Raw genomic sequence first — 27,421 nt, 5'->3', positions numbered from 1 at the left:
TGGGGAGGGGCAGAGACAGAAGGAGACAGAATCCAAAGCAGGCTCCAGGCTCTGAGCTGTCAGCACAGAGCCCAACGCGGGGCTCGAACTCACAAACTGTGAGATCATGACCTGAGCTGAAGTCAGATGCTGAACCAATTGAGCCACCCAGGCGCCCCAGAAGTTGAATATTTAAAAGGAGAAGATCCAGAGTCTCCTCTGTCGAGAGCTAACTAGAAGATGTTGTTGGAAATTAAAGGTTGATAAATTCTTTCAGCTAACATTAAGAAACACCTACACTCTAATTATTAGTACTTTCCTAGATAATATAGTATGTTCATCAGCTTCAACATACCATAAACATGAACTACAGAGAAGTTAAATTATGCAAAGATAAAGACTGACAGGAATTCAATTTCCAGATGACCTTAATGCATTTGGAGTTAATCTCTTTTTTTGTTGTTGTTGCTTCCAAAGGACTGTAAATTATGCACTTGCTGAATTTTGCCTTTGTCACACATGACCTAACAAGGAAGGCATTCATTATACCATAGTAGCCTCCCTCAAGTATCTGGTTCTAAACAGCTGCAAATTTTGGAAGATTACACGAAATGATGTCTCTAATGATTAGTATGTTCTCCCCCAGCAAATATTAAACAAGACTAAGGCTTATTAGAATATCAAAACTCTCCAAGTTAAACTGAGCATAAATTTAAGTTTAGAAAATAAAGTAGAAATTTTGTACAAGAATTTAAATTCTACCTGTTAATAGAAATGATCCAATAAACATACCCAAAGAATTTGGAAAATTCATAAAATACAGCACTTTGATTTCTTCATATTTGCTTTAGCTGTCAGAAAGATGCCATAATCATTAATGAGTGGTCGATTTAGTCCCTTCAAATGCAGTAACTGAAGAAGATAACAAAATATTTTAAACGCAATCTAAAATAAATGTCCATTTATAAGAAGTAAAAGCTACTTCCTAGACCCAAAACTTCAAGGCCTGGGTAGAAAAACATCCTGCCAAAGGTAGAAACAAGCTGTAAAAATGTTTCAGAAGAGTTATGGCTTGCTAAATAGTTATACAACTATACACATAAGCTGGCTTTTTTATACCTGTCATTGTCCTCAATCACATTAGAATACACTTAAAGATATTATTCTCCACCTATTCTCATGTTCCATTAGGAAAAAAAAAAAATCGTAACTACTAAACACAACAGAGGGGAAAAAAGCACTGCCAGGAAGAGATTACTGTATCATCATTTATATGTCTTTCAATTCACATTTAGTTTGACTTCCATCCCTTCCCAGATATACAAGTACGATACACTTAATTTACACAGAGCCACTTAGCCTGCCCTTGAAAGGGTACCTGGAAAAGACCTGTACAAGTGTCCTTCTGAACCTCCTTCAATTTCATCACATACTATCTTGCCACGATCCTTTCATCTTAGAGCAGGTTGACTAAAACCCTCAATATCAGCAGTTTCATGTTAACTCGGTACCTATCAGTGTTGAGGATCCAAAGGCTCAAATTCTGTCTTTAGAGCCTTCAATCAACATCATCACCATATAATTACTAATTTCTTAAAAGAAAACAAACAAACAAACAATTTTCAGTACCACACATAACTGTCAGATTTCCAAGGTATGGTGAGGACCAAAAAGAAATTTGTAAGAAAGCCTTCTTTTGTGAACTTCCAGTCAAATGCAACAGTAATTAATGAGGGTAAATGTTTGCTTTCATTTACTGTGTTAATGTACACAGTATAATGTCCATCTACATGTTGATGCAAAATTCAGAGAGACAATACCTATCAATCACCTTTAGAGGCAAATGGAGAAGAGGAACTATTAACAACAAAACAAAAAAATTACCATTACAAATCAAGGTCAATGAGGAAGGACTGAGGACTCCTACCCAAGCTTCCAGCTGAAGACCCTATATTGTAGTCATACTTCAATCTTAAGGCAACTATTTTTCAAACTAGATTCTATTTAAATGATCCTATAGAGAGGAAAAAATTATATTGATATGCTAAAATATCTGAAGAGGGTCAGTAATGGCAAGTGACTAGCTTCTTTTCTGGCCTGATCTCTTTTGAAAGCTTTCGAAGAAAAACAATATTCACAAAGGCGCTTTAAAAAAATTCTAGGGGTGCCTGGGTGGCTCAGTCAGTTAAGTGTCTGACTCTTGATTTCAGCTCAGGTCATGATGCCATGGTTTGAGTTGAAGCCCCACATCCGGCTCCACGCTGACAACTCTGAGCCTGCTGGGGATCCTCTCTGCCCCTCCCCTGCTCACACTCTCTCTCTCTCTCAAAAAAAAAAAAAAAAAATTAAATTAAAAAAATATATTTAAAATATATATATATATAAATTCTGTAGTTTCATATTTGAAAGTAATACAGACAAAATTTTAGTTACCTGTCCAGACAAGCAGTCCTGGGTTATTGTCATAGCCCAGTTTTAGTGGGAAAGCAAGAAAACAGCTTGTTGGTGAGTTAAAACCACAGGAAGCCCTCAATTATCCATGACAGTACAAGAACAACCTAAATAAATTAAATCTTCAGGTAATTATTGTTTAAAAAGAATACTGGATTAATTCAAACCTCCCACCTTACCCCTCCACCCCTTTACAACAGAAAAAGTTCATTTAAGGTCCGCCTTTCTAGCCACTCTCTAGCAAAACTGAGAAGAAGCAGATACCGTATTTGATTTCAAAACTGGGTAGCAAAAAAAAGAGTAAGGCAAACTGAATTATCAGCACTCCAGTTGGTTCTATTTCTTCAGCAATTCCAATCACAAAGCATCAAACTATGAGTTCAGCTTCCTAAAAGGCATTCACATTAAACACTCAACCTCCCCCAACCTCCTGATTTAGACTTTTCTAAATCAAATGTGTCTTGTCGAACTGTACTAACAATGCTTGTTTGAAATGAAGTTAAAGAACTTGACAACTATTAAAATTGTGAAATGCTGATATCGAACCACTTTCTGTTCAAATCTGCTGCAATTCCAGGCGTTGATAAAAGACTGAACTTCCTTTTTCTCCTCTCCTGGTCTTCCCCGCCCTCCCGCGCGCCAAGATCCCCGCGGGGTCTGCAGTGACATCATAGCCCATCTCTTGGAAACCCCTGACGTCACAGACACGAGGACCCAGAGCACTGTGACTTCATCGCTGACTAGGGCCGACCCGCAGTAGACTTGCGCCTGCCCGGAGGCGACAGAAGCTTCTGAGCCCCAGTCCTGCCCGGTCCCAGAGGAAGGTTAAGGGGAGGCGTCAGCTCACCTGCGCCGGGACGGAAAGGACAGGGTGGCCGAGCCCGGCGGGCGCGACCAGGCGAGGCGACTCCCGCCCAGGGCCCGACTTCCTCACCGGCCGCGGGTCCCGGAGGTGAGAGAGCCGGTCCAGTGCCTCCTTACGGCCTATCTGTGATCTCCTGAGCTCTAGTCCGGACCGGGGACCCGGCTGCCACCCGCCCGCCCGCCCGCCCGACCTTCCGCGGCCCGCGGGGGCGCTCAGCGCCCGGCCCGTGCACTAGCTGAGGCCGGCCCGGGAGGAGGCGCGGGCCGCGGGGCCCCTGCCCCAGACGCGCCGGACGCGCTGCGAGCCCGGGACCCGCGGGCGGCGCCCCCGCCCCCACCCGCCCCGCTCCCCGGGAGCGCAGGCAGGCGGCGGGAGGGGGCGGGGAGCGGCCACGGTGGCCGCAGCCGCCGGACCCCGACCGCGCTACCCTCACACCAAGCCCCACCGCGGCCCGGACCCACCTGCGCTCCTGCCCCGGTCGGGGCCTGGCCCGGGGCTGCACACCCCGATGCGGCGGCAGCAGGAGGCCTGGCTCACTCCCCACCGCTGAGGCGGACCGAGCGCCCAGCACGGCGCGGCGGAGCCCAACGCTCGCCCCGAAACCCATTTGTTTGGCTAAAACGGAGTGACGTCACGCGCCGGCCCAATCGACGGTTGGTCAGGGGAGGGGCTGCGGTTCCAGGGGGTTGCAGCGACCCCTGCCGGGTATTCTGCGGTACTTCGGACGCTGGGAAAGGGAAAAGTGGGGAACTTAAAAAGGGTGAAGAATCTGCGAGCCCCCAAGTGGTGGGAAAGAGTGAAAGCTGGAGTACGAGCTGTAGCGAAAGGAATCAAACCCTCAGGCTAGCTAGCCAGAATGGTAGAAACGCCAGTGTTCAGTCCGTAGACTTGACCAGTTTATCAGCACTCATGGCTGGAGCTACAAACGGTACTAGTTACTATTAGACTTGGGTTCCAATTTTGATTCTGCTACCAGCTTGGAAGACTGGATTTTCAGAATTCGCATTTGTAAAAAGAGAGTCCCTTCTATCATCCGTTTCCATGCAAATCATGGCAGGAATACCTATCTGCACATAAACTTTCAAGGTTAACAATCTCAAAATGTGGTCTGTAGAAGTTTAAGGAACTGCAAAGAAATACAGAATAGGTTTTTAATACTTTATTAATTTATTTAGTACTTTGAAATCAGAGTGCCAGTAAGGAAACTTTTCATACCCAGGCTTTAAAATGATGATCGATTTTATTGTAAAAATAATTTTAACTGTATTATAAAACATGAGGACAATAAAGAAAAACTCCTTCACACAAACACAGCCACTCTCAGCATCTGGTGTATTTTCCTTTAGACTTTTTGTCCCATGCATATTTATTTTATAATGCTATGATCATAGAGTACCCACAGTTTTGGGTCCTCTTTTTTCATGTGTATATGTATTTTTCATATTTCATACACTTCATAAGTATTTTAACAGCTAAATTCTATTTTAGTGGACATGGAAAATTTACTGAATTAATTTTCCATTCTTCGACGTATTCCCTTCTCTTCTTACCATTACAAAGAACTCACAGGACATTCTCATGAATGTAGATTCTTAAAGATAAATACCATGAAATGGAACCACTAGGTGAAAGTGTATCAACACATTTATAGTTACTAATACAAACTGCCAAAATGAGTTTTTAGGGGTGCCTGGGTGGCTCAGTTAAGTGTCAACTTTGGCTCAGGTCATGATCTCATGGCTCCTGAGTTCCACCTGAGAGGCTCTGTACAGTTCGGAGCCTGGAGCCCGCTTCGGATTCTGGGTCTCCCTCTCTCTCTCTGCCCCTTCCCTGCTTATGCTCTGTCTCTCTCTGTCTCAAAAAAATAAACATTAAAAAAAATTTTAATTTTTTAAAGGTAGTACCAAGTTATACTTAATTTAGCAGCTTTGATTTTAGCCAGCCCTTTAAAAAGTAGCTTATCCAATTATAAAGCTACTCTGGTAAAATGCATATTATGAAATCTTAAATACCAAAGAGTAACAAAAAAATTAAAAGAATAAGGAAAATAAATATTTCCCATGATCTCACCACCAAGAAATAATCACTTAACTTCTCCATCTAGGCCTTTATCTATATACATAATTTTAATAAAAATGGGGGCAGGAGCACCTGGGTGGTTCAGTCGGTTAAGCATCAGACTCTTGATTTTTGTTCAGGTCATGATCTCAACAGTTCATGGGATCAAGCCCTATGTCAGGCTCTGTGCTGACAGTGTGGAGCCTGCTTGGAATTTTCTCTCTCTCTCTCTCTCTCTCTCTCTCTCTCTTTCTCCCCCTCTCCTGCTTGCATGCATGCACTCTTTCTCTCTCTCAAAATAAATAAATATTTTTATAAATTGGGAAGGGAATCATACTGTACATATTGACATCAAACTGTCTGATTTAATATCTGATTGGTATTAGCTCAATATATCATGATCATTTGAAACTTCTCTGTGTCATATTTGACTCAAAGTTGTAAAACTTCAATCCATCCTTTCAGGTTCATCTCAAACACTGTCCTCTTTAAAACCTCTTGATTCCTTACAGGAATCAAAAAAATGGATTCCCCCCATTTTTTCCTCTTTCCTTACAGCCTTTATTTTGCTCCACACACATCTCACATGTGTGTATTTTATACCTCTGCTACATTCTAAACTGCTAGAGTACAAGGATTATATCCTAGTATCCATTAAAAGATCTTGCACTTGATATTGCTTAAATGTTTAGTGGATAATTATAACCACGTTAATCTGTACTTTTCTCATGATGGTAGATAAGCATGATCTCCATTTTATAATAGTGTTTACTGCAGTTCATTAATATCCAACATTTATTGCATTTACAATGTTTGATCCAGACACTATTCTGTATATCACATACATACTTTCATTTAATCAGAAAAACACCTCTGTGAGGTGAGTACTATTGTTATTACAGATGAGGAAACTAAGGTTTGAAGACTTAAACCACTTGACCAGGATTGCACTGGTGGTATAGAGCCAAACTTAGCAAAGACTCTAGCATTTTCACCATATCACTGTACTGTTTGGGGAACTTCAGATAAGTTAAAGACATTGTAACTACAAAGCACAACAGAGATATCATTAAACTGAAATGACAATGGTTTCCATGTGGAAAGCACATCTTCATTGTCAAAAGTCCCATTAGAGTCTAGGTGGTCTAATTCAATGTTTCTCAAACTGCTTTTTTCCTTAATACATTGTAAACTGATGGTTTTGTAAAATACAATAAAACTAGAAAACAAGAAATTTAAAATTAAAAAAGACAAAAGCCCAAATTCTCATTATTAAACTCAGCACACATAAAATCACTCTATCAAATTGCTAGTAAAGTTTCTAAAACTCTTTCTCTCCATTTCTGTTCTTATGGCAGACTAGTTCTAAAGCTGGCCAGTGGGCCACACTTTGAATGGTACTACTTTAAGAGAAATAAGGTGAGGAGGCGGTGAAACCATTTTAGGCAAGTCTTTCCCTTGATTCTATTTCTCCATGTACACAATGGGAATGATCCCCACAAAACAAAGCCACAGGAGCCAGTGCAGTGTATTAGGCTATAGACCCTGTAACAGGTTCTGAGGAGGGTGCTCCCCAAAAAGGCATCAGTGTAGCACAGTGAGGCCGCAGGACTGAGAAGGAGCTGAAAGAGGAGCAAGATTAAGGTGGCCTGAGATGGCACAGCAACAGCAAAGTCCTAATGACTAAACAATCATTTCATGGGTGCCTGGGTGGCTCAGTTGGTTTAGTGTCCAACTTCGGCTCAGGTCATGATCTCGCAGTTCATGGGCTTGAACCCCATGTCAAGCTCTGTGCTGACAGTGCAGAGCCTGGAGCCTGCTTCAGATTCTGTCTCTCCCTCTCTCTCTGCCCCTCCCCCACTCATGCTCTGTCTCTCTCTCTCTCTTTCTTTCAAAAATAGACAAACATTTAAAAAGAAACGTAAAAAACTTAATCATCTCAAACCAGCAAACATACTGAATCAAACAATCGTTTGTATAGACATGGTTTCATTACTCCTCTGCTCAGAATAAAATCTAAGAACCTTCCACTTATTCCTTAATAAGCTCACTCCTACCTCCAAAGGAAAAATACCATCTCATTTTCCTCCACACCCCAAACTCTTGATCCTTAACCTACATCCTCCACTGCAATGAAAAGGAAAGCAAGAGAAAGGGTCCAGTAGACTGCATCTAGGCTCATCCTTACTGCAGAACTAGGTCACTGGGTGTGAAAATGTCTTTCCCTACTATTATTATGAAGCTTAAATAAGAAAAAAGAAGTGTGGCACAAAAACAGACACTCAGATCAATGGAACAGAATAGAGAACCCAGAAATGGACCCACAAACGTATGGTCAATTAATCTTTGACAAAGCAGGAAAGAATGGAATAAAGACAGTCTCTTCAGCAAGTGCTGCTGGGAAAACTGGACAGTAACAGAAAAATGAACCTGGACCACTTTCTTACACACACACAAAAATAAACTCAAAATGGATAAAAGACCTAAATGTAAAACAGAAAGCCATCAGAATCCTCGAGGAGAAAGCAGGCAAAAACCTCTTTGATCTTGGCCACAGCAACTTCTTAATACGTCTCCAGAGGCAAGGGAAACAAAAGCAAAAATGAACTATTGGGACCTCATCAAAATAAAAAGCTTCTGCACAGCGAAGGAAACAATCAGCAAAACTAAAAGGCAACTGATAGAATGGGAGAATATATTTGCAAACAATATATCAGATAAAGGGTCAGCATCCAAAATCTGTAAAGAACTCATCAAACTCAACACCCAAAAAACAAATACTCCAGTGAAGAAGTGGGCAAAAGACATGAATAGACACTTCTCCAAAGAAGACATCCAGATAGCCAGCCAACACATGAAAAAATGCTCAACATCACTCATCAGCAGGGAAATACAAATCAAAACCACAAGGAGATACCACCTCACACCGGTCAGAATGACTAATATTAGCAACTCAGGCAACAACAGATGTTGGCAAGGATGCAGAGAAAGAGGATCTCTTTTGCACTGCTGGTGGGAATGCAAACTGGTGCAGCCACTCTGGAAAACAGGACGGAGATTCCTCAAAAAATTAAAAATAGAACTACCCTACAACCCAGCAATTGCACTACTAGGTATTTATCCAAGGGATACAAATATGCTGTTTTGAAGGGGCACATGCACCCCAATGTTTATAGCAGCACTATCAACAATAGCCAAAGTATGGAAAGAGCCCAAATGTCCACTGATGGATGAATGGATAAAGAAGATGTGATATATATATATATATATATACACACAACGGACTATTAATCGGCAATCAGAAAGAATGAAATCTTGCTATTTGCAACTACGTGGGTGGAACTGGAGGGTATTATGCTAAGTGAAATTAGAGAAAGACAAATATCATATGACTTCACTCATACGAGGACTTTAAGACACAGAACAGATGAACACAGGGAAGGGAAGCAAAAATAATATAAAAACAGGCAGAACGACAAAACATAAGAGACTCTTAAATATGGAGAACAAACAGAGGGTTACTGGAGGGGTTGTGGTAGGGGGGAATGGGCTAAATGGGTAAAGGACATTAAGGAATCTACTCCTGAAACCATTGTTACACTATATGCTAACTTGGATGTAAATTTTAAAAATTAAATTAAAAAATTTTAAAAAAAGAAAAAAAGAAGTGAAAAAGCTTTCAGGTTTACCAAGTTAAAGGCACACACTTCAAGAGGTCTAGAAAAAGTCATTGGAAGCCCTGAGCCCCAACACATGTATGTAGTATGACGGTGGCGATGGGAGGCTGGGCAGAGGCTACTCGGCCATGAGAAATAACTTCATTCATCATAAATAGAAGAACAAAACTAAAGAGAAACAGAAGGAGAAAGGTAGTAAACCTCCAACAGATATGAGTATATCTCACAACTGAGATGTGGGTTGTGAGGGACATAAAGCCGAATAAGTATTAACATCAGAAAATCATAGTTCTTATCCTTTTCTTGGATCTGTGGCACCACAAAAATCTGCTAAAAGCTAAAAACCAAGAGACTCTCTTCACGGGGGGTGGGGGGAAGAGAGGTGGATAAAGGATATATTGATAGTTACACAGATAATTTTTTAAATAATTTTAATTTCTTCAAAAAAGTCCTTTAGATTCACTGGCTTTATGGTGACTTGAATGCTTATACAAGGGAATAAAAGAAATGCAGGGTGATGACTGACAGCCCCCTCCAGTGAAATGCCATGGCAAAACCCAGTCAAGGTCCCGAGATCTCCTTTCCCTGTATATTATCCTTAGAAGCTCACACTGTTTTCAGTGCCCTTTGACCTTTCAGATGATGGTTTCTACAACACCAACCCAATGGTCCAAAACAATTTCCATGTGTATCCTACTTTTTTTTTTGAGAGAGAGAGAGACAGGGTGCAAGTGAGTGAGAATGGAGAGAGAGAGAGAGGGAGGGAGAAAGAGAGGAGAGGAGAGGATCCCACGAGGGGTATAGAGAGAGAAGCAGGGCTCACCTGAAGTGGGGCTTGAGCTTACCCAATGCAGGACTCGAATTCATGAACCGTGAGATTATGACCTGAGCCCAAGTCAGATGCTTAACCAACTGAGCCACCCAGGCACCACGTATGTATCCCACTTATTGATGCACATAAAAGAGGCAATCCCTCCCAAACTCTTCACATTCTGATTATCATAATTAACACTTGGGTAGATTTAATACCAGGCCATAATGGTTTCCAAGTCCCTTCTTAATGTTTGCCTTTTTACTAGAAATCTAAACCTAAGCAACAATGTCCATTCCTGATGCTCCTCTATTTAAAATCTCTATGTAGGACTTCCAGTAGTGGTGGTTCAAGCTGCCAAGGCAAGCTGGGTCAAAGTCAGAGTGGTGGTCAGGGCCCTGGAGGGGCAAGAAAGGATGACAAGGACAAGAAAAAAAAGTACCAACTAGAGTGGAGAAAAGAAGAAAACAAAGGGACCAAATGCTGCCAGCAAGCTGTCACTGGTGACACCTCACACTCAGTGTCGCTTAAAATTACTGAAGTTAGACCATCTTCTCATGAAGAATGAATTCATTAGAAATCAGAAACAAATGAAGACTTTAGAAGAAAAGCAAGAGGGGGGGAAGGTCAAAGGTGGATGATCTGAGGGGGACCCCAATGTTGGTAAGAATGTTTGAAGAGATCGTTGATGACAATCATGCCATAGTGTCTGCATCTGTGGGCTTAAAACACTACACCAGCATTCTTTCCTTTGTAGACAAGGATCTGCTGGAACCAGGCTGCTCAGTCCTGCTCAACCACAAGGTGCATACCATCATAGGTGTGCTCATGGATGACGTGGGTCCCTTGGCCCATGGCCCCCCTAGGAGGTAGAAGGTAGAAAAGGCCTCCCAGGAAACCTATGCTAATACTGGGGGGTTGGACAACCGAATCCAGGAAATTAAGGAATCTGTGGAGCTTCCTCTCACTCATCCTGAATGTTATGAAGAGATGGGTATAAAGCTCCCAAAGAGGGTCATTCTCTATGGTCCACATGGCACAGGTAAAACCTTATTAGCCAAAGCAGTAGCAAACCAAATCTCAGCCACTTTGTTAAGAGTGGTTGGCTCTGAACTTATTCAGAAGTACCTAGGTGATGGACCCAAACTCGTTCGGGAATTGTTTCAAGTTACAGAAGAACATGCAAAATCCATCATATTTATTGATGAAATTGATGCCATTGGAACAAAAATATATGACTCCAATTGCAGGGGTAAGAGAGAAATTCAATGAACAATGTTGGATTGGTTGAACCAGTAGAAGGATTTGATTCAAGGGGTGACATGAAAGTTATCATGGCCACAAACTGAATAGAAACTTTGGATCCAGCCCTTATCAGACCAGGCTGCATCGACTGGAAAATTGAGTTCCCCCTGCCCAATGAAAAGACTAAGAAGCGCATCTTTCAGATCCACACAAGCAGGATGATGCTGGCCAATGATGTAACCCTGGACGACTTGATCATGGCTAAAGATGACCTCTCTGGGGCTGACATCAAGGCAATCTGTACAGAAGCTGGTCTGATGGCCTTGAGAGAGCGTAGAATGAAAGTAACAAATGAAGACTTCAAAAAATCTAAAGAAGATGTTCTTTATAAAAAACAAGAAGGTACCCCTAAGGGGCTCTATCTGTAGTGAACACATTTGCCTTCAAGGAAGTGGTTGGGAGTATCCCAATTCCTCAGAGGGATGAGGTTGGGGGAGTTGCCCAGAGGAACCCATGTTCCAGTTGATCTTCCTTAGCAGAATCTCCTGTGATCTTTTTGAGCATGATGTGTAGGATGCCCACCAGACTGCCTTCATCTGTTGGTTGCTCTCTCCCCAATAAAGCGAGCCCCTTCTCAAAAAAAAAAAACTAAACTAAATAAAATAAAACAAAACAAAGCAAAATAAATAAAATAAAATAAAATAAAATAAAATAAAATAAAATAAAATAAAATAAAATAAAATAAAATAAAATAAAATATCTACGTATTCCATGGAATCCAAGTACTGAAGTTCAGCAGGAAACAATGAAAGCATTTCGTTAGCTCCTCTATCAAGTCAGGCAATCTCTGTTCCATCTCAGGGCCTTTGGGTCTACTCATCCCTCAGCCTAGAAGGTTCCTCTCCCTTCTCTGCAACTGGTTAACCCTGACACAATCTTAAGTATTGGCTTAAAGTCTCCACAGAGCACTAGAGATGCCAGAATTTATGTTTAGGAGGGACTTTGGAGGAAAAGGGAAGTACACTGAGGAACTTTGCCTAGCAAGTCCAGTTTTTACTTAGATTTTATTTTCATTTAGGGTGACATGGGAGGGAGGTGGCTAAAGCCTCTTCAAACCAGAACTTCCCTACTCATCCTTTCACAAAATTTTGTAACAGTAATCATTTTATTTGTTTGTTTGTTAGTTTTGAGAGAGAGGGAGAGAGAGTGAGAGCACGCGCTACCTAGGGAGAAGGGCAGAGGGACAGAGGGAGAGAAAGAATTATAAGCAGGCTCCATGCTTGGTGCAGAGCTGGACGCAGGGCTCGATCCTATAACCCTGGGATCATGACCTGAGCCGAAATCAAGAGTCAGATGTTCAATCAACTGAGCCACCAGGGTGCCTACTTTTTTATTTATTATAACCCCCTGCAGAGGAGCACTTCAAAAGAATGGAGAGTAAGCTTTATTCATTACTATATCCTAATGCCAAGCCCTGTGCCTAACACCCAGAAGTTACTCATTAAGTAATGGTTAAGTGATTTCTTTTTAAATCCTAGAAATATTTTTCTGCAAGGGCAGCAGTGATCTATATTAAGAATGGTTTAATCCCTACAGTTATGAAGAGGTTTTTGGAAGTGAGGCAGAAAAAAATAGAGGGATCTTACTGCTCCCAGAAGAATTTTCCTAGTGGGATTTTCCCCAGGAGATGTTCTCTCCACAGCCAATGGAGTAAGATGAAAAGGAATGGTCCAAAAAAGGCCATAGACCTAGATCCTGAAGACACTCATGTGGGAACATCAGGTTTAAAGCCAGAGGTTGGGGCTTCTTAGAGACCCAGGAGGCCTAAGTTGTGCTGGAGAGACTAGAAGCCAAGTAGCAATGCTGCCTTAAGAAATGGAAAGGGAAAAAAAAATCACAAAAGGAGAATAAAGGTTTGCATATCCCACAAATTATTATAGCACAGGAGTAAAACTCAGCTGAAAATCATGCTACATTCCAAGTACAAAACCACAACAGGCAAAAGGGAAGCAGTTCATCACACACACACACACACACACACACACACACACACACATACACACATACACACACACACACACACACACACACACACACACACACACCATTCCCAAGTCCATTCTTCTTCCTGATCTTACCATAAAATCAGAACTCTTTCCTACAGCCCATTATATAATCAGACAGGTCCCCTTCCTCAATCTATCTCCATTCTCCCCCTTGTCTTGGCTGAAATGTTACTTCCTCAAAGAGCTTTCTCTCTAACTCTCTAATGCAGTATTTCAGTCTTGTCACTTTCCTTCATAGTATTCATGCCTGGCACACAAAAGATCCTCAATAGATGGCTTTAGAATTAATTTAAACGTTCACACTTTTTCGTACCAAATGATTTAATCCAGGATGCAAGTGTTCATCACCAATGGATGACAAATAAAAATTATAAGAGTAGAAAGTCTTAAACATTAGATATAGGACCTGAGTTGTGGCAGAATCTTAGGTAATGCTGCAAGAACATGACAAAAGTAGGAACATCTAAATCCTGTAGAATACAACCAACAAACCAATCATAATTTTGGTGCTTCAACACAAATTATCCCTGGTTATATTTTCTAGATTACCAATTGGCTATAAGGATATTTATATTATCCACTTGGCATTTAGACAGGAACTAGCATTCTTTGAGTAATATCAGATAACTCATTTTTATATCTTTCATATTTTCAGTAAGTCCCTGATCTGTTTGTTGAAAAATGACAAGAAAAAATCGGGGGGTGAGGCAATGGGGCTCCCTATCCACTGACTGCCTCTCAAATAACAATTTCCTTTTTCTTCCTTGTTAACAGAATCCTGATCTCAGACCTTCTTTGTGCTTCAGGGTTGGTGAGCCCAGACCCATGGAGTAAGTTATGATTGACCTAAGTCAGTGGTTCTCAGTGAGGTGATTGATTGACTTTGTTTCCCAGGGTATATTCAGCAGTGTCTGGAGACATTGCTGATTGTCACATCTTGGGAGAAGTGCTATTGGCATCTAGTAGGGAGAGACGAGAGATGCTGGTCAACATTCTACAATGTACAGTTCACTAGTCCCCCCAGACAAAGAATTATTTCTTCCAAAACACCAATAGTACCAAGGTCAAGAGATGTTGCTCTAAGGTAATCAGTGTGGTCCCAATCTCCTTGGTCAGTGATGTATTCAAGCATGGGTCTGTGATGCAAATCTAGCTAATAAAATACAATGGGAAATCTACTAAGATACTTCTGGAAAGGCTTTTTCTTACCATTAAAGGAAGATATTCATTTTCTGTTGAAATGCATTACTTTCCTAAGTAGAACCATATTTACAAACAATGAAAGAGAAACATACAAAAAGAAACAGTCCCTCCCGCGGCTAGATGTCATTGCATTTGTACATGGTGTCTGGTACTGTGATTGCAGTCTTGGGATCATGACAGTTGTTAGCTGAAGAGAGCATAAGAGGATGGCCAAGCAAAAAGGTAGAAGTAACCTGCATCTTTGATGTCATCATTGCACCTCTGACTTAACCTTGAGCCTTCTTGTTATATGAGATAATCAATTCTATTACTACTTAAGTTATTTATTTCATATGACTTTCTAAAAACATTAGAAAGTAGCTGAAAATATCTTCATACAAATATAAATATCCATTTTCATATATATATATATTTTTTTAATGTTTGTTTATTTTTGAGAGGGACAGAGGCAGAATGCAAGTGGGTTAGGGGCTGAGAGAGAGGGAGACCCAGAATCCAAAGCAGGCTCCAGGCTCCAAGCTGTCAGCACAACACGGGGTTCGAACCCACGAGCTGTGAGATCATGACCTGAGCCAATGTCAGACACTCAACCAACTGAGGCACCCAGGTGCCCCTATATCTTTTTCATATGTATTTGCATATCTATAGATGATAGATAGATAGATAGATAGATAGATAGATAGATAGATAGATAGATAGATAGATAGATTTGGGGAGGTTGTATAGGAAATAAAATGGAAAGGTGAAGACCCTAACCTACTTGTTTGGTAGCAAGCTCAACAATAGTCTGATAATAAAATAATTTTGTTTTGCTATGCTCCCAGAATAATCTTAAACTAATGATATCAGAAGTTGATAAAAATTGGTGGGAACAGAATCTTTGTTAATGCATGAGTTTGTATTCTTTATATAAAGGAATAGAAACTCATGTGACATTTTGAACTCTTTAAGAAAATGACATTTTCCAATCATTGAAATTTAATTTGAGGGAGCCTATCTCCAAAAGACTAGCCAGTCTGTCCTTATTCTTCCTAAGTTCTACACACCTAATTCACATGCACCTGCTATAGGAAAAAAGAGACTGCCTGGCTAAAATAACCTAGTTACATCAGCTTGCTAAAATGGTCCAAGGGAGAGATTTTGCTCAGAAATGAGTTCTTTAAAAAAGCCACCAACTTATTCTGCAGTTTTAGGATTTGCTGACATTTTCTACCAAGTATAGCTATGCTTTTAATACCTACTCTTGTTTGAAATATCAAAGACACTTTTCAAAAAGTACAGAGCTCAGCTACCAGCATTTCCTTGAAAAAATCTTTTGTTTTATCAATTAAATAGTATACTAGAACCAGATTTTCCTTGGAAACGTATACAGTGGTTTGGCGTCTTTTGAATGCCCACTGTATGGGTTCTGTCACACCTCTCCACAGTTAACTGTTACTCTAATAGAAGCCCACTGATTTCTCACCACACCTTCTTGCCTCTTTCTGAGACTGCTGAGCTATGTGTAATTTTTTGTGTGTGCCTTCAGCAAGACACCTTCAGCAAGATCTGAAGAGTAATACATACACATATTATTAAAGTAAATTGAGCCTGTTTTGTCCTTTTCCTAGATGTCCCTCCAATAGAGCCAAAGTGTGTTTTCAAAGTAGTAGAGTAATGGCCTTATAAAAGGAAGGGGCATGTGAGTGTTCCTGCTTGTCCAGAGCTACTCCAGAGCCAGCATTTTCACACTAAGATTACATGCTCCTTAAGGCTCCATTGCTCCCATGGCTTTTGCCATCTGTTACCTTTACTGTTGCTGAACTTCCCTAGGTTTCTGTATGCTTTCCTTCCCTCTTTGGTCTCTGCCCCTACTATAACCTCCCATATTTCTTGACTTTCTTACCAAACAGCTTGACTTTTATAGTCACCACTAGCTAGAGAGAAGACTCCTCTTGGTAAGACTCCCCTTGAGCCACACATACTATCACTGAAGTCTCTGTGTACTGAATGTAGATTTGAATCCTTTCTTCTTCTTTTTTTCTTTAATGTTTATTTACTTATTTTGAGAGAGAAAGGGAGCATGAGCAGGGGAGGGGGAGAGAGAGAGAGAGAGAGAGAGAGAGAGAATGAATCCCAAGCAGGCTCTGCACTGCCAGCACAGAGCCTGGCATGGGGCTTGAACCAATAAACCATGAGATTATGACCTGAGCATGAGTCAGATGCTCAACTGGCTGAGCCACCCAGGCGTCCTAGAATCCTATCCCTTTCTGAGTCATCTTCATTCTTTGCTACTCCAAGGCTACTTTTGCATGGCACCATGCAGTTATCTTTTTTTACACTTGTAGTAGCAGCAAAGCTGTAAACCTCCACTCTGAATAAAAACAATGTGTGATTGATATGTGTGGTAACAGTCCTGTCCTTAAGTTCATTAAATACTTCTCAAAAATGTCCTAAGTATGTTTTCACATATGTGTTATTCTGTATGTTGTCATATCTGATTCCCAGTTTCCTGCTTTGAGGAGGAAGTTGTGCTCCGATAACAGAGGCCCTGTTGGGACATCACAGGAAAAAAAAAAATGTGTTTCAAGCTTCAAAATTCTTGGCTAAGCTTCTCTTTCTTCAAAGGCTATACAAAGCATAAAATGAATGAAATTGATAATTTTCATTTTTTACATTTCCACCATTGCTATCAAGCTGTCCAGAGAAAAGGCAAGCCGTGGTTCACACAAACATATTATCCACCTACTACAATATCATCGCCCCTATGACTTCTTCCCTAAAAGTAAACAAAATTAATCATCCCTATCATGTATGATCTCATGGTGCCTTGTTCCACTTTTTCTATTGCACTTTAGACATTTTAATGTAATTTATTTATAGAGCTTGCCTTCTCCCTCTGTGAGCTCCTTAAGGCCACATACTATGGATTTATTGAATCAGAGAATAGATGAATGATCTGTGAGAACAATTTCATTTACTACGTCAAAATATTCAGAGGGAAAATTTTTTTCATTAAGTGCAATGATATTTGAGCTGCCAAACTTGTCAATTTTAATAAGTGGAACTAATTTAAAGCAAATGGCCCTCTTCAATGGTCAGAGCTCTGTGGTCCTTCCCCAAGCAGTGAACTAGTCTTTGTGGCTGGAAAGAGTGAATCTTGCTGGCCTTTCCAAAGGCTCACGTTTTCCTCAATACCCTCTCAAAAGTGAAATGACTTATAGGTTCTCTCTAGAGAGCTTGGTGTCTTAAGTTAACCCATTGGGCCTTATGCTGGACTGGACTGCAATTTGTACACTGCTGTCAAAGGTAAATGATGTTAATCTTAAAATTATTAAATTACATTAATGAGTTTTTAGTTGGTTCCACACTCTCCAGAACTGAACACAAAGAAAGCACAGAAACATATGGTTAACCTATTACAGAGCAGTACCACTGAATGACGAAGCACAGAGGCTCCTAGCATCCAAGGCACGTATAAGGAGAAACCCACATGATTCCATTATGTGTCTTTAATGGAGCTGTGGCAAAGCCACTGTCTATGGCCACCCTACCAAGTACCCAATTCTTTGACCCCTATGCTTCACACAAAATAAATTCCAAACATATTGTTACTCTGTTTACTCAGCAAAGCTCTAAACAAAAAGCTGAATAACAAAATGTTTTATTTTGCCTAGGTTTTAAAATCTTGTGGGGAAAAAAAAAAGGGAACCACTTATTTAAAACAAGTTAGTACCAGAGACCTATGTCTAAAGCAGCATCCAACATAAAGAAACCATTCTGTGATAATTATTAGATACCCAATGGTAAGGAGAGTGAATAACAGCCAAGTATACTCAGGAGGGATTTCCAGCTGTGAAATGCCTGTAGCTCTGTGTAAGGCAGTCTCTGTGTATGGCAATCTTTTCCCATACTGTTTTTACTTGCCTCAGGGAGAGAGGTCCCAGAGGATAAGAATTCAGGACTTGATGAGGTCGGTTTGTTTTTCCTTAAATAATTATTAAGGTAATACCTAAAGGTCTGTTTCACAATAAACAGATCAAAGTCTGATCAAAGTTTAGTGGTTCCGAACCTTGGCTACACATTAAAAAGCTTTGAAAAGTAGGATGTCAGGTATCACCCCAACTAACTAAATCAGAATCTCTGGGAGGAAGAGCCCAGGCATTTGTGATTCTGATGCACAAGGAAGGTTAAGAATCACCTCCTGGATGCCTAGGTGGCTTAGTCGGTTAAGTGTCCGACTTTGACTCAGGTCATGATCTCACAGTTCATGGGTTAGAGCCCCACGTTGGGCTTTGTGCTGACAGCTCAGGGCCTGGAGCCTGCTTCAGATTCTGTCTCCCTCTCTGCCCATCCCCTCCTCATGCTCTGTCTCTCTCTCTCTCTCTCTAAAATAAAATAAACATTAAAAATCTCTCAAGGAACTCCCCCCTCAAATATCCACTAAATTAACTGAAGAAGATAATTGATGCATTTAAAGATCATATTAGAAGTCTCCAAATGAGTGTCATTGCCTTTAGAAAAAAACACTTAAAGGGAAAGGTCAAAGCTCTGGCAGAAATTTCTTTCTGAGTTGTATCAAGAAAAAGAAATTCATTTTCGCTAAATAGCCGATATGGAGAGAATTTACCCTGCAAAGATAGAGGAGAACCTTTTTAAAATATATATTTAATTTTTTTTTAATTTTAAGTAGGCTCTATACCCAACATGGGGCTTGAACTCACAACCCTGAGATCAAGAATCATACCCTCCATCAATTGAGCCTGTCAAGCACCCCAAGAGGAGAGCCTTTTTAAAGCAGATGTGGGGGTGCCTGGGTGGCGCAGTCGGTTAAGCGTCCGACTTCAGCCAGGTCACGATCTCGCGGTCCGTGAGTTCGAGCCCCGCGTCAGGCTCTGGGCTGATGGCTCAGAGCCTGGAGCCTGTTTCCAATTCTGTGTCTCCCTCTCTCTCTGCCCCTCGCCCATTCATGCTCTGTCTCTCTCTGTCCCAAAAATAAACGTTGAAAAAAAAATTAAAAAAAAAAATAAAGCAGATGTGAAGATCACCCATGTGTGTGAAGAGTGGAACACCTATAAAATAGAAACAAAAATTCTGCCAGAAAAATTCAAAAGAATTTCTATTATCAAAGCTAGTTTGTTTCCCCATGAAAGAAAGGCTCATGATAATTGTTGCTGGGAGTTCTGTTGGCTGAGATAAATCTTGATAATTTAAGAAGAGAAAATACATGCATTGAGACATTTGGGGAAAGATCCTTATTTTCCTTACATTCCAAATGAGATCATTGGCAGAGCCCTGAGAGGATCACTAGGGAATCCTCTGGATGGCCAGACTCCTTAGGAAAAAGGACCATCTGTGATGTGGGCATCTAGAGTCAAATGTCCTATGTGGACCACATGATACTCCCACGAGGTCAGAATCCCAGAAAAGGGGTCCCTCCATCAGGCCAATTCCATCCATACAGACCCCCTCCAGGGGCAAGACAGAACTCGTCCTGGTGCTGTTCACACTGACACAGGTTCAGGATCTTTTTTTTGTTCAACATCCCACCTGAACTGGGAGCCTCTGACCTAGACAGTTTCCCCCTCATCCTCCTGTCAGGGTTCGGATATTGCAAAGGAGACAGAGGGAAATTCCTAGGGAGGTCCCCTATTTTCCCCTTATTCTGGAAGGTGAGGCTGAAGGTCATCAGGAATCACTTCCACCCTCCTCCTGGGGGTCATCCCGACCCAGCACATCCTTTGCTGGCCACAAGAAGTGTCTGCACCAAGGCCAGACTCAGTCTCTTGTCCACATAGCATGTAGGCAACATGAATCACCTTCTGAAATGATCAATCCCGCTTTCCATGAGTCCACTTCTGAAGATCCAAGACTACCGCTGATTACTTTTTTTCACTCTACTAAAGCAAATTAGATTAAAAAAAATTTTTTTTAAACATTTATTTATTTTTGAGACACAGGGAGAGACAGAGCATGAGTGGGGAAGGGGCAGAGAGAGAGGAGGAGACACAGAATCTCAAGCAGGCTGCAGGCTCTGAACAAGCTGTCAGCACAGAGCCTGATGCAGGACCCGAACCCACAAACCGTGAAATCGTGACCTGAGCTGAAGTCGGATGCTCAACCAACTGAGCCACCCAGGTGCCCCTAGATTTTTTTCTTTTAAGTGATTATGCAATGGCTCAAATGGAACCTTAATAGGATTATACATTCTTAGGATAATGTTTTACAATGATAGATTTTTAAAATGTGAATCTTGAAAATTAATTGCATAGTTAGTATTTCAGTATTTTTGTTTTTATTAATAAGTTCATTAAAATAAGTCAGGAACACATGAGGTTTTTGTCTTTTAAAATGAATTTTTTTCCTCCTTTGGTTTTATTGTTTAGTTGATTATACAATAGCTCAAACAGAAACTTAATAGGAGTATAATTCTTAGACAGGTTTTCTAAATGCACACTACAAAAGTATGAATCTTATTAGTAAATTGTTTCCATCTTATATGATTTCTAGGTAGCGTATTATATTTTGTATTGTTATTTAACAAGTCTCTTCTATTGATCCAGAAACAGCATTTTTTTTAATCTCTCTTATAACGTGATTTTGAATTTTCTCTTATTTAGCTTCTCTGCTTTATCTGTTAAGTGATTATACAGTTGCTTAAATATAAGCTCTAAAGGATTATAATTCAAAGGAGAGTATAGTTTATTTAAAGTTTATTTATTCATTTTGAGAGAGAGAGAGTGCATGTTCAGGGGAGGAGCAGAGAGAGAGGGAGAGAGAGAATCTCAAGCAGGCTCCACACTGTCAGCACAGAGCCCGACATAGGACTTGATTCCACAAACCTGACCTGAGCTGATACCGAGAGTCTGATGCTTAACTGACTGAGCCACCCAGGCACCCCATTAATGTATTTTATTTAAAAATGACTTTCACAAGTGAATTTTTTTCCCTTTCTTTTATTTCTAGATGATGTCAGGATCAGTTGTTTCTGTTTAACACTCCCCTATAATATGTATTATTGTTACAGTGGTCACAACCGGAGACATTTGAAACTCAAAGTTTATTTCTATATACCAAAGACTGAATTTACTCTAGTTATAAGACTGATATGCCTCAGAAAATTTTTATTTTTCAAAAAAGGAGCTAATTTCAAATATTATTAGTAAAGTGGAAAACAAGAATAATCCTATATAAGACTGATATTTTAAAATAAATTTTAGTTTTAAAAACAGAGTTGGGGTACTCGGGTGACTCAGGAACTTTAAACCTCTAACTCTCAGTTTTGGCTCACATGATGATCTCATGGTTAGTGGGTTCAAGCCCCACATGGGGCTCTGCGCTGCCAGCATGGGATTCTCTCTCTCTCTCCCTCTCTCTCTGCTCCTCTCTCTCTCTCTCTCTTTCTCTCTCAAAATAAATAATAAAATAAACTTTAACAAACTTTAAAAACAGAGTGGAACAAGCAAAAGCTGATGAAATGGTAGATCATTAATGTTAGGTTTTCCTTATAGTCTCTGAGGAATTGAATCTGTGGTATGTAAAAAGCCTGAGACATAATGTATTGCTTTCTTACCCCTTGGTGTAACTTCCTGGTCAAGAACCCCTAAAGGTGGTGTTGGAATGGCCCTCGGGAGCTCCTGAGAGCTGATTATGCACATTTCTCGCCATTAGCTCCACATTAGTAACTTAAAATTGGCCTTGGTGGGAGTATTTACACCACAAAACAGATAGTCAGCTGGAATAGATAGCTCCCTGGAATAATCCACCCTCATCCCCAAGAGCCAGTTAGCCAACCTATCTATGGTCCTATAGCAGTGATTCTTTTTTTTTTTTTTTTTTTTTTTTTTTGAGAGACAGACAGCGAGACAGACAGAGCATGAGCAGGGGAGCGGCAGAGAGAAAGGGAGACACAGAATCATTTGAAGCAGGCTCCAGACTCTGAGCTGTAAGCAGAGAGCCTGATGCGGGACTTGAACCCACAAACCATGAGATCATGACCTGAGCTGAAGTTGGACGCTTAACCGACTGAGCCACTCAGGCACCCCTCTTTGAGAGATTTTATTTTGTTTTATTTTTTAATGTTTTTAATGTTTATTTGTTTTTGAGAGAGAGACAGAGACAGAGCACGAGTGGGAGAGGGGCAGAGAGAGAGGGAGAGACAGAATTCAAAGCAGGTTCCAGGATCTGAGCTGTCAGCACAGAGCCTGACATGGGGCTCGAACTCACAAATTGTGAGATCATGACCTGATCCGAAGTCAAACATTCAACCAACTGAGTCACTCAGGCACCCCTGAGAGATTTTAAATAAGTATTTACCTCAGCTGTTTCAATCCATTTCTTCAAAACTCCTTTTGTTCATCTTCTAAGAGGTGGTCATTTTCTAATGTAGTAGCTACATCCAGGTCCAAGTTCCCACCATCTACGCTGGGTTTTCCAGGAAGGGCAGCCCCATCTCCCATCTTCAGCACATGCTCGCTAGAGTCTTGCTCTGACATTCTCTACCATTTAGAAGTTGCCCCATGTGCACTTGAGCATTTTCTAATGTTTTCTTTTTGTTGGATTCACCTGGCCACTCTTCTCTTCAGTTTTTTGTGAGTACAGCTTTATGCTTTCCTGAACATCAGAACTCTCATTCAAAGCATCTTTTAGTGCTTCTGAAGTTGATTTTCACTCCTGTCATGTATATTGAAGGCTGTTTTCGTTGTAGCTACTTGCACCTTTATGTGTTTTGATGCATCTTCTGAAGACTGAATCTTACTTATAATGTCAATCATCAGCTCAACTTGTTTTAAACATTTAGCTTTCTTTTATTTTCATTCTTTTCTCAGAATCTTTAAGCCCAAGAAAAGAGTTGGAAATTTTCAGCTCTTTATTAATGGTCTCCAGTTTTCATCCTCAGATATGACACCCATTAAAATTGATTCAAGGCCTTTAAATTCTTTTTTCTTCTTTTCCTGAATTGTATCCTTTATTTTGTTATAAAGGATATTACTGGAGCAATTGATGAAATTTCATGGGGTCTCAGGATTAGGTAGTAGTATCAATGTCAATTTCCCGATTTTGATGATTATATTAGGACTATGTAGAAGAATGTCCTACATACACCCTCTAAAGTATCTGGGGGTGATGGGCATCAGGTTGGCAACTTACTCCCAAATAGTTCAGGATAAAATGTTATCTGCACTGTACTTGCAACTTTTCAATAGGTTTAATATATTTTTTTAATTAATGAACTTTATTTTTTAGATCAGTTTTAGGTTCACAGCAAAATTGAGCAGAAAGTACAGAAAACTCCCTAAAACATGTTCTCACATATATACAACCCTCTCATTATTAACGTTGGACACCAAATTAATACACTTATTCCAAGTGGGGAACCTACATTGTCACATCATCACCCAGAGTCCACAGTTTACATTAGGTGTTGTAGTTCTGTGGGTTTTGACAAAGTATAATAATATGTATCCGCCATTGTAATATATGCAAAATAGTCTCATTGCTCTAAGAATCTTCTGTGCTCCACCTATTCGTCCCTTCACTCAATCCACTCCCTTCCCCCAACAGATTGTCAACAAGATTGAGCTGCTCATTCAGCTGGACAAGGCTTGGATCCCCTATATGGCTCAAGGACTAGGCTCTACATTGAGGAGATTGTCACATGGCCCAGTATTCCAACATCCCCTAAGATTCTCATTCTGAACAGCTGCACCCTGAAGGGCTTCTATGCCATCAAACATTTCAGCACCATGTGCTGGAAATAGTTTGAAAATCATGCTTTCTAGGGTGCCTAGATGGCTCAGCTGGTTAAGCAACCAACTCCGGCTCAGGTCATGATCTCACAGTTCGTGAGTTTGAGCCCCATGTCAGGCTCTGTGCTGACAGCTCAGAGCCTGGAGACTGCTTCAAATTCTATGTCTCCCTCTCTCTCTCTGCCCCTCCCCCACTCATGCTCAGTGGCTCTCTCTCTCTCAAAAATAAATATTTTTTAAAAATTAAAAAACATTGGGGCGCCTGGGTGGCACAGTCGGTTAAGCGTCCGACTTCAGCTCAGGTCACGATCTCGTGGTCCGTGAGTTCGAGCCCCGCGTCGGGCTCTGGGCTGATGGCTCGGAGCCTGGAGCCTGCTTCTGATCCTGTGTCTCCCTCTCTCTCTGCCCCTCCCCCATTCATTCTCTGTCTCTCTCTGTCTCAAAAATAAATAAACGTTAAAAATTAAAAAACATAAAAAAAATAATGCTTTCTTTGCTTACAAGTAGACTGTACAGTCTCGAAATGTGAAGACTTTGAAAATACCACTTGTTTCTTCCTTAGTTTTCAAAGGTAAATTAGAAAAGTAAGTTGAAACCCATTGTGGGGCCCTTTATAACCCCTTTAGCACCTTCCGTCCCAACACACATACACTTTAAAAGGCCAGCTAGATATAAACTCAGGAGGGGAGCTGAGAATGGGGAGTTTTCCGTGACCTTTGTGGGCAAGATGAGGCCTCCAGGGCCTCAGAATAAAATTTTACTCAAGAAAGGGAAAGTTGTTGGCCAAGGTCTTACAGTCTCCCCTGCCCCACCTCCACTGAGGTCTGTGCCTATTGCCAGCAACCATTTGGTTCTGAGCTGGATGCTCACTGGTATCCCCTTCAGTCTGAGGTAACCAGCAAAGTGTTGGCATTCTGAAGGAGGCAAAGTGATAGCCATGATTCTCTGTGTCACATTGGTCCACTGTGCCAAGTGGTGGCAGCACAGGCAGGAGACAGCACACTCCTGGATTGCAGACAGATACTCCTGGATTGCTATGGGAAATGATGTATTTGTATTCATAGTCATATTTTTAATGATTTCTTTTTATTTTTTAGGGAGAGAGAGAAAGAGGGTGTGCAAGCTGGGGAGAAGGACAGAGGGAGAAGAAAGAATACAATAGGCTCCATGCTCAGCACAGAGTCCAACACTGGGCTTGATCTGATGAACTTCGAGATCATGACCTGATCTGAAATCAAGAGTCAGATGGTCAACCAACTGAGCCACCCAGGCAGCCCAGGCTGATTTTAACAGGGAGGAGATATGCAGGTCTGCTGATCTCAGCTGGTTACCTAGGGGTCGGCTGATCTGGGCACTGCTGAGCTTGCTTAGACTTGCTCCTGTGTTTTGGGGACCACTGATGTAGACTGGGATGGGCTAGACTAGCTCAATGTATCTTAGGGTCAGCTGGGAATTGGCTGATGTAGATTGGACCCAGCTGTGCACTGGGCTCTCCCTACCCATCTCTCATCTTCCTCCCAGAAGAGCAGGAAAGCCAGGTCATGTCTTCCTTTGGCAATGGCAGAGGCACAAGAAAGTCTTTGCATTTTAAAAAGTTTGCCTGGCTGTTAGATGTCCACAACTGTCTTGATGACCTTTTCTTTGTATAAAGTCTTCATCTTCAGGGAGGCTAAAGGCCATTTGGAACTTGGATACAGAGTAAAAGCAGAAGTGAATGCTCATTTCTACTTCTGTTTCTGGTTCACTTCACCAGCTCCAGAACCACACTATCTTTGCCAGGATCTGCACCAGCAAAATGCATACACTACCCTTGCCCTCTTCCCCTCCATTTTGAAAGTTAAAAAAAAAAAAGTTTATTCATTTATTTTGAGAGAGAGAGAGTGCTCTGCCCTGTCAGTGCGGAGCCTGAAATGATGCTTGATCGCATGAACCATGAGATCATGACCTGAGCCAAAACCAAGAGTCTGATGCTTAACCCACTAAGCCACCCAGGTGCCCCTGCAACAAAGTCTAAAGTCTGATGAACAGAATCTACAACGCATTTCTGCACCCCAACAAGAAGGAAATCTGAGGAAGGGAAATGGTTCTATGTGAAAAAGACAGGATTTCCACCATGAATAACTAGGATTATGGGGAGAGAATGTTCAGAAGATTTTGGACAGCCATTAATGACATAATTACAGGTGCCATACTTATGTCATGTGACCTGGCTACTCAGGCGTTAGTGCTTCATCTATAGACTAAACATAATAAAAAGTTACCCTTTGAAGTGGCTTATAGAAGGACTCGTTTTAATAGGGACAGAGAGGGACAAGCTGGCACAATTTAATCCTCTCAGGGAATCTGAGAGTGAGACACACAGAGAGGTCAACAGTTAACAGACAGAGAAAGTAGGGTTACAAGAGTGGAGAGTGACAAGAGTAGAGAACGAAGAGCCACAACTACGTGATTCAGAGATAATTCTTGCAAAAGCCATTGAGTTGTCACTAGATTTGCCACAGTATCTGGACCAACATTCTAGTTGTATATGGAAACTGATATAAATCTCACATCATAAGAAAAGGATCTGAACACATATCTGCACCTGCAATCTGAAAATGTGCAATCCAAAGCACCCACCAAAAGTATGGCAAATTCTAAGTGTCCAGTGCTTGTCCACCAGATTTGAGCTCCTAAAGGGACCCACGTTTGATTATCATCCCAAAGTACTTTTGGAAAGCACTCAGGAGATGTTTGTCAAAAATTGAAATAAGCAGTAAAACTTATGGGATTCAGAACAGAGGACAAACAGTTATAATTCCAATGTGCTAGGTATTCTGGGTCTGTCTCCTCACCACAGATATATTGTCTGCTCTTCTCTGTCCTGCTTTCTGTGCCTTAGAAAGATGACCCCCACGGAATGCATGCTCTGTATTCCCTTACCCTATGGCTTTCCACTGGGAATGGCCAAAGAGAAGCAGTGCTTCTAATAATGGGAATAAGGGAGAGATATGGGAATTCATTCCCTACCATCCTGTGTTGTTCTGGCAGGGCTGTGTTACTCCATGGCCATAGCTACTGCTGGGTGGTGTCTCTTCCTCAGGTCTCTGTTGACACTACTCGCTTTCCTTGCTTCTTCAGACCTATGGTTTTAACAGCTATTGTCAATCTAGCCTTTGTTTCGTCCCTTAACCCTGTCCACCCCTCTGAAAACAGTCCTTTTTTTAAAAAAATGTTAATGTTTATTTATTTTTGAGAGAGAGAAAGACAGAGCATGAGCAGGGGAGGGGGGAGAGAGATTGGGAGACACAATCCAAAGCAGGCTCCAGGCTCTGAGCTGTCAGCACAGAGCCCGACAC

General features: G+C 41.1%; 1 protein-coding gene, 1 long non-coding RNA gene and 1 pseudogene across 8 annotated transcripts in view; 2 read left to right on the top strand and 1 right to left on the bottom strand.

Moving 5' to 3' along the window:
- The window catches only part of FBXO34 (F-box protein 34), an 87,152-nt gene extending 83,230 nt beyond the window's left edge, over positions 1–3,922 (bottom strand). Inside the window, exon 1 of one of the 6 annotated variants that reach the window (XM_023255709.2) lies at positions 3,757–3,922. In XM_023255709.2, coding sequence (XP_023111477.1) covers positions 3,757–3,902 — 146 coding nt within the window. In that variant the 5' untranslated portion in view covers positions 3,903–3,922. Of the gene's footprint in view, positions 1–2,412; positions 3,249–3,277; positions 3,410–3,756 lie in introns of those variants that run through there. The other 5 variants (XM_023255710.2, XM_019833042.3, XM_019833040.3 and 2 more) reach the window with 5 other exon arrangements.
- LOC123386093 overlaps positions 3,246–27,421 on the top strand; it is a 60,549-nt gene continuing 36,373 nt past the window's right edge. For both annotated transcript variants that reach the window (XR_006599612.1, XR_006599613.1), the window contains exons 1-2: positions 3,246–3,382; positions 13,927–13,982. This is a non-coding gene — a long non-coding RNA (uncharacterized LOC123386093). The remainder of the gene's footprint in view (positions 3,383–13,926; positions 13,983–27,421) is intronic.
- Positions 9,843–12,365, top strand: LOC101092540 (annotated as a pseudogene).

Source organism: Felis catus, chromosome B3 (genome assembly GCF_018350175.1).
Source record: "Felis catus isolate Fca126 chromosome B3, F.catus_Fca126_mat1.0, whole genome shotgun sequence".
Taxonomy (NCBI): Eukaryota; Metazoa; Chordata; class Mammalia; order Carnivora; family Felidae; genus Felis; species Felis catus.
The sequence above is the reverse complement of the archived record's forward strand: the minus strand, read 5'-3'. Positions and strand labels throughout refer to the sequence as shown.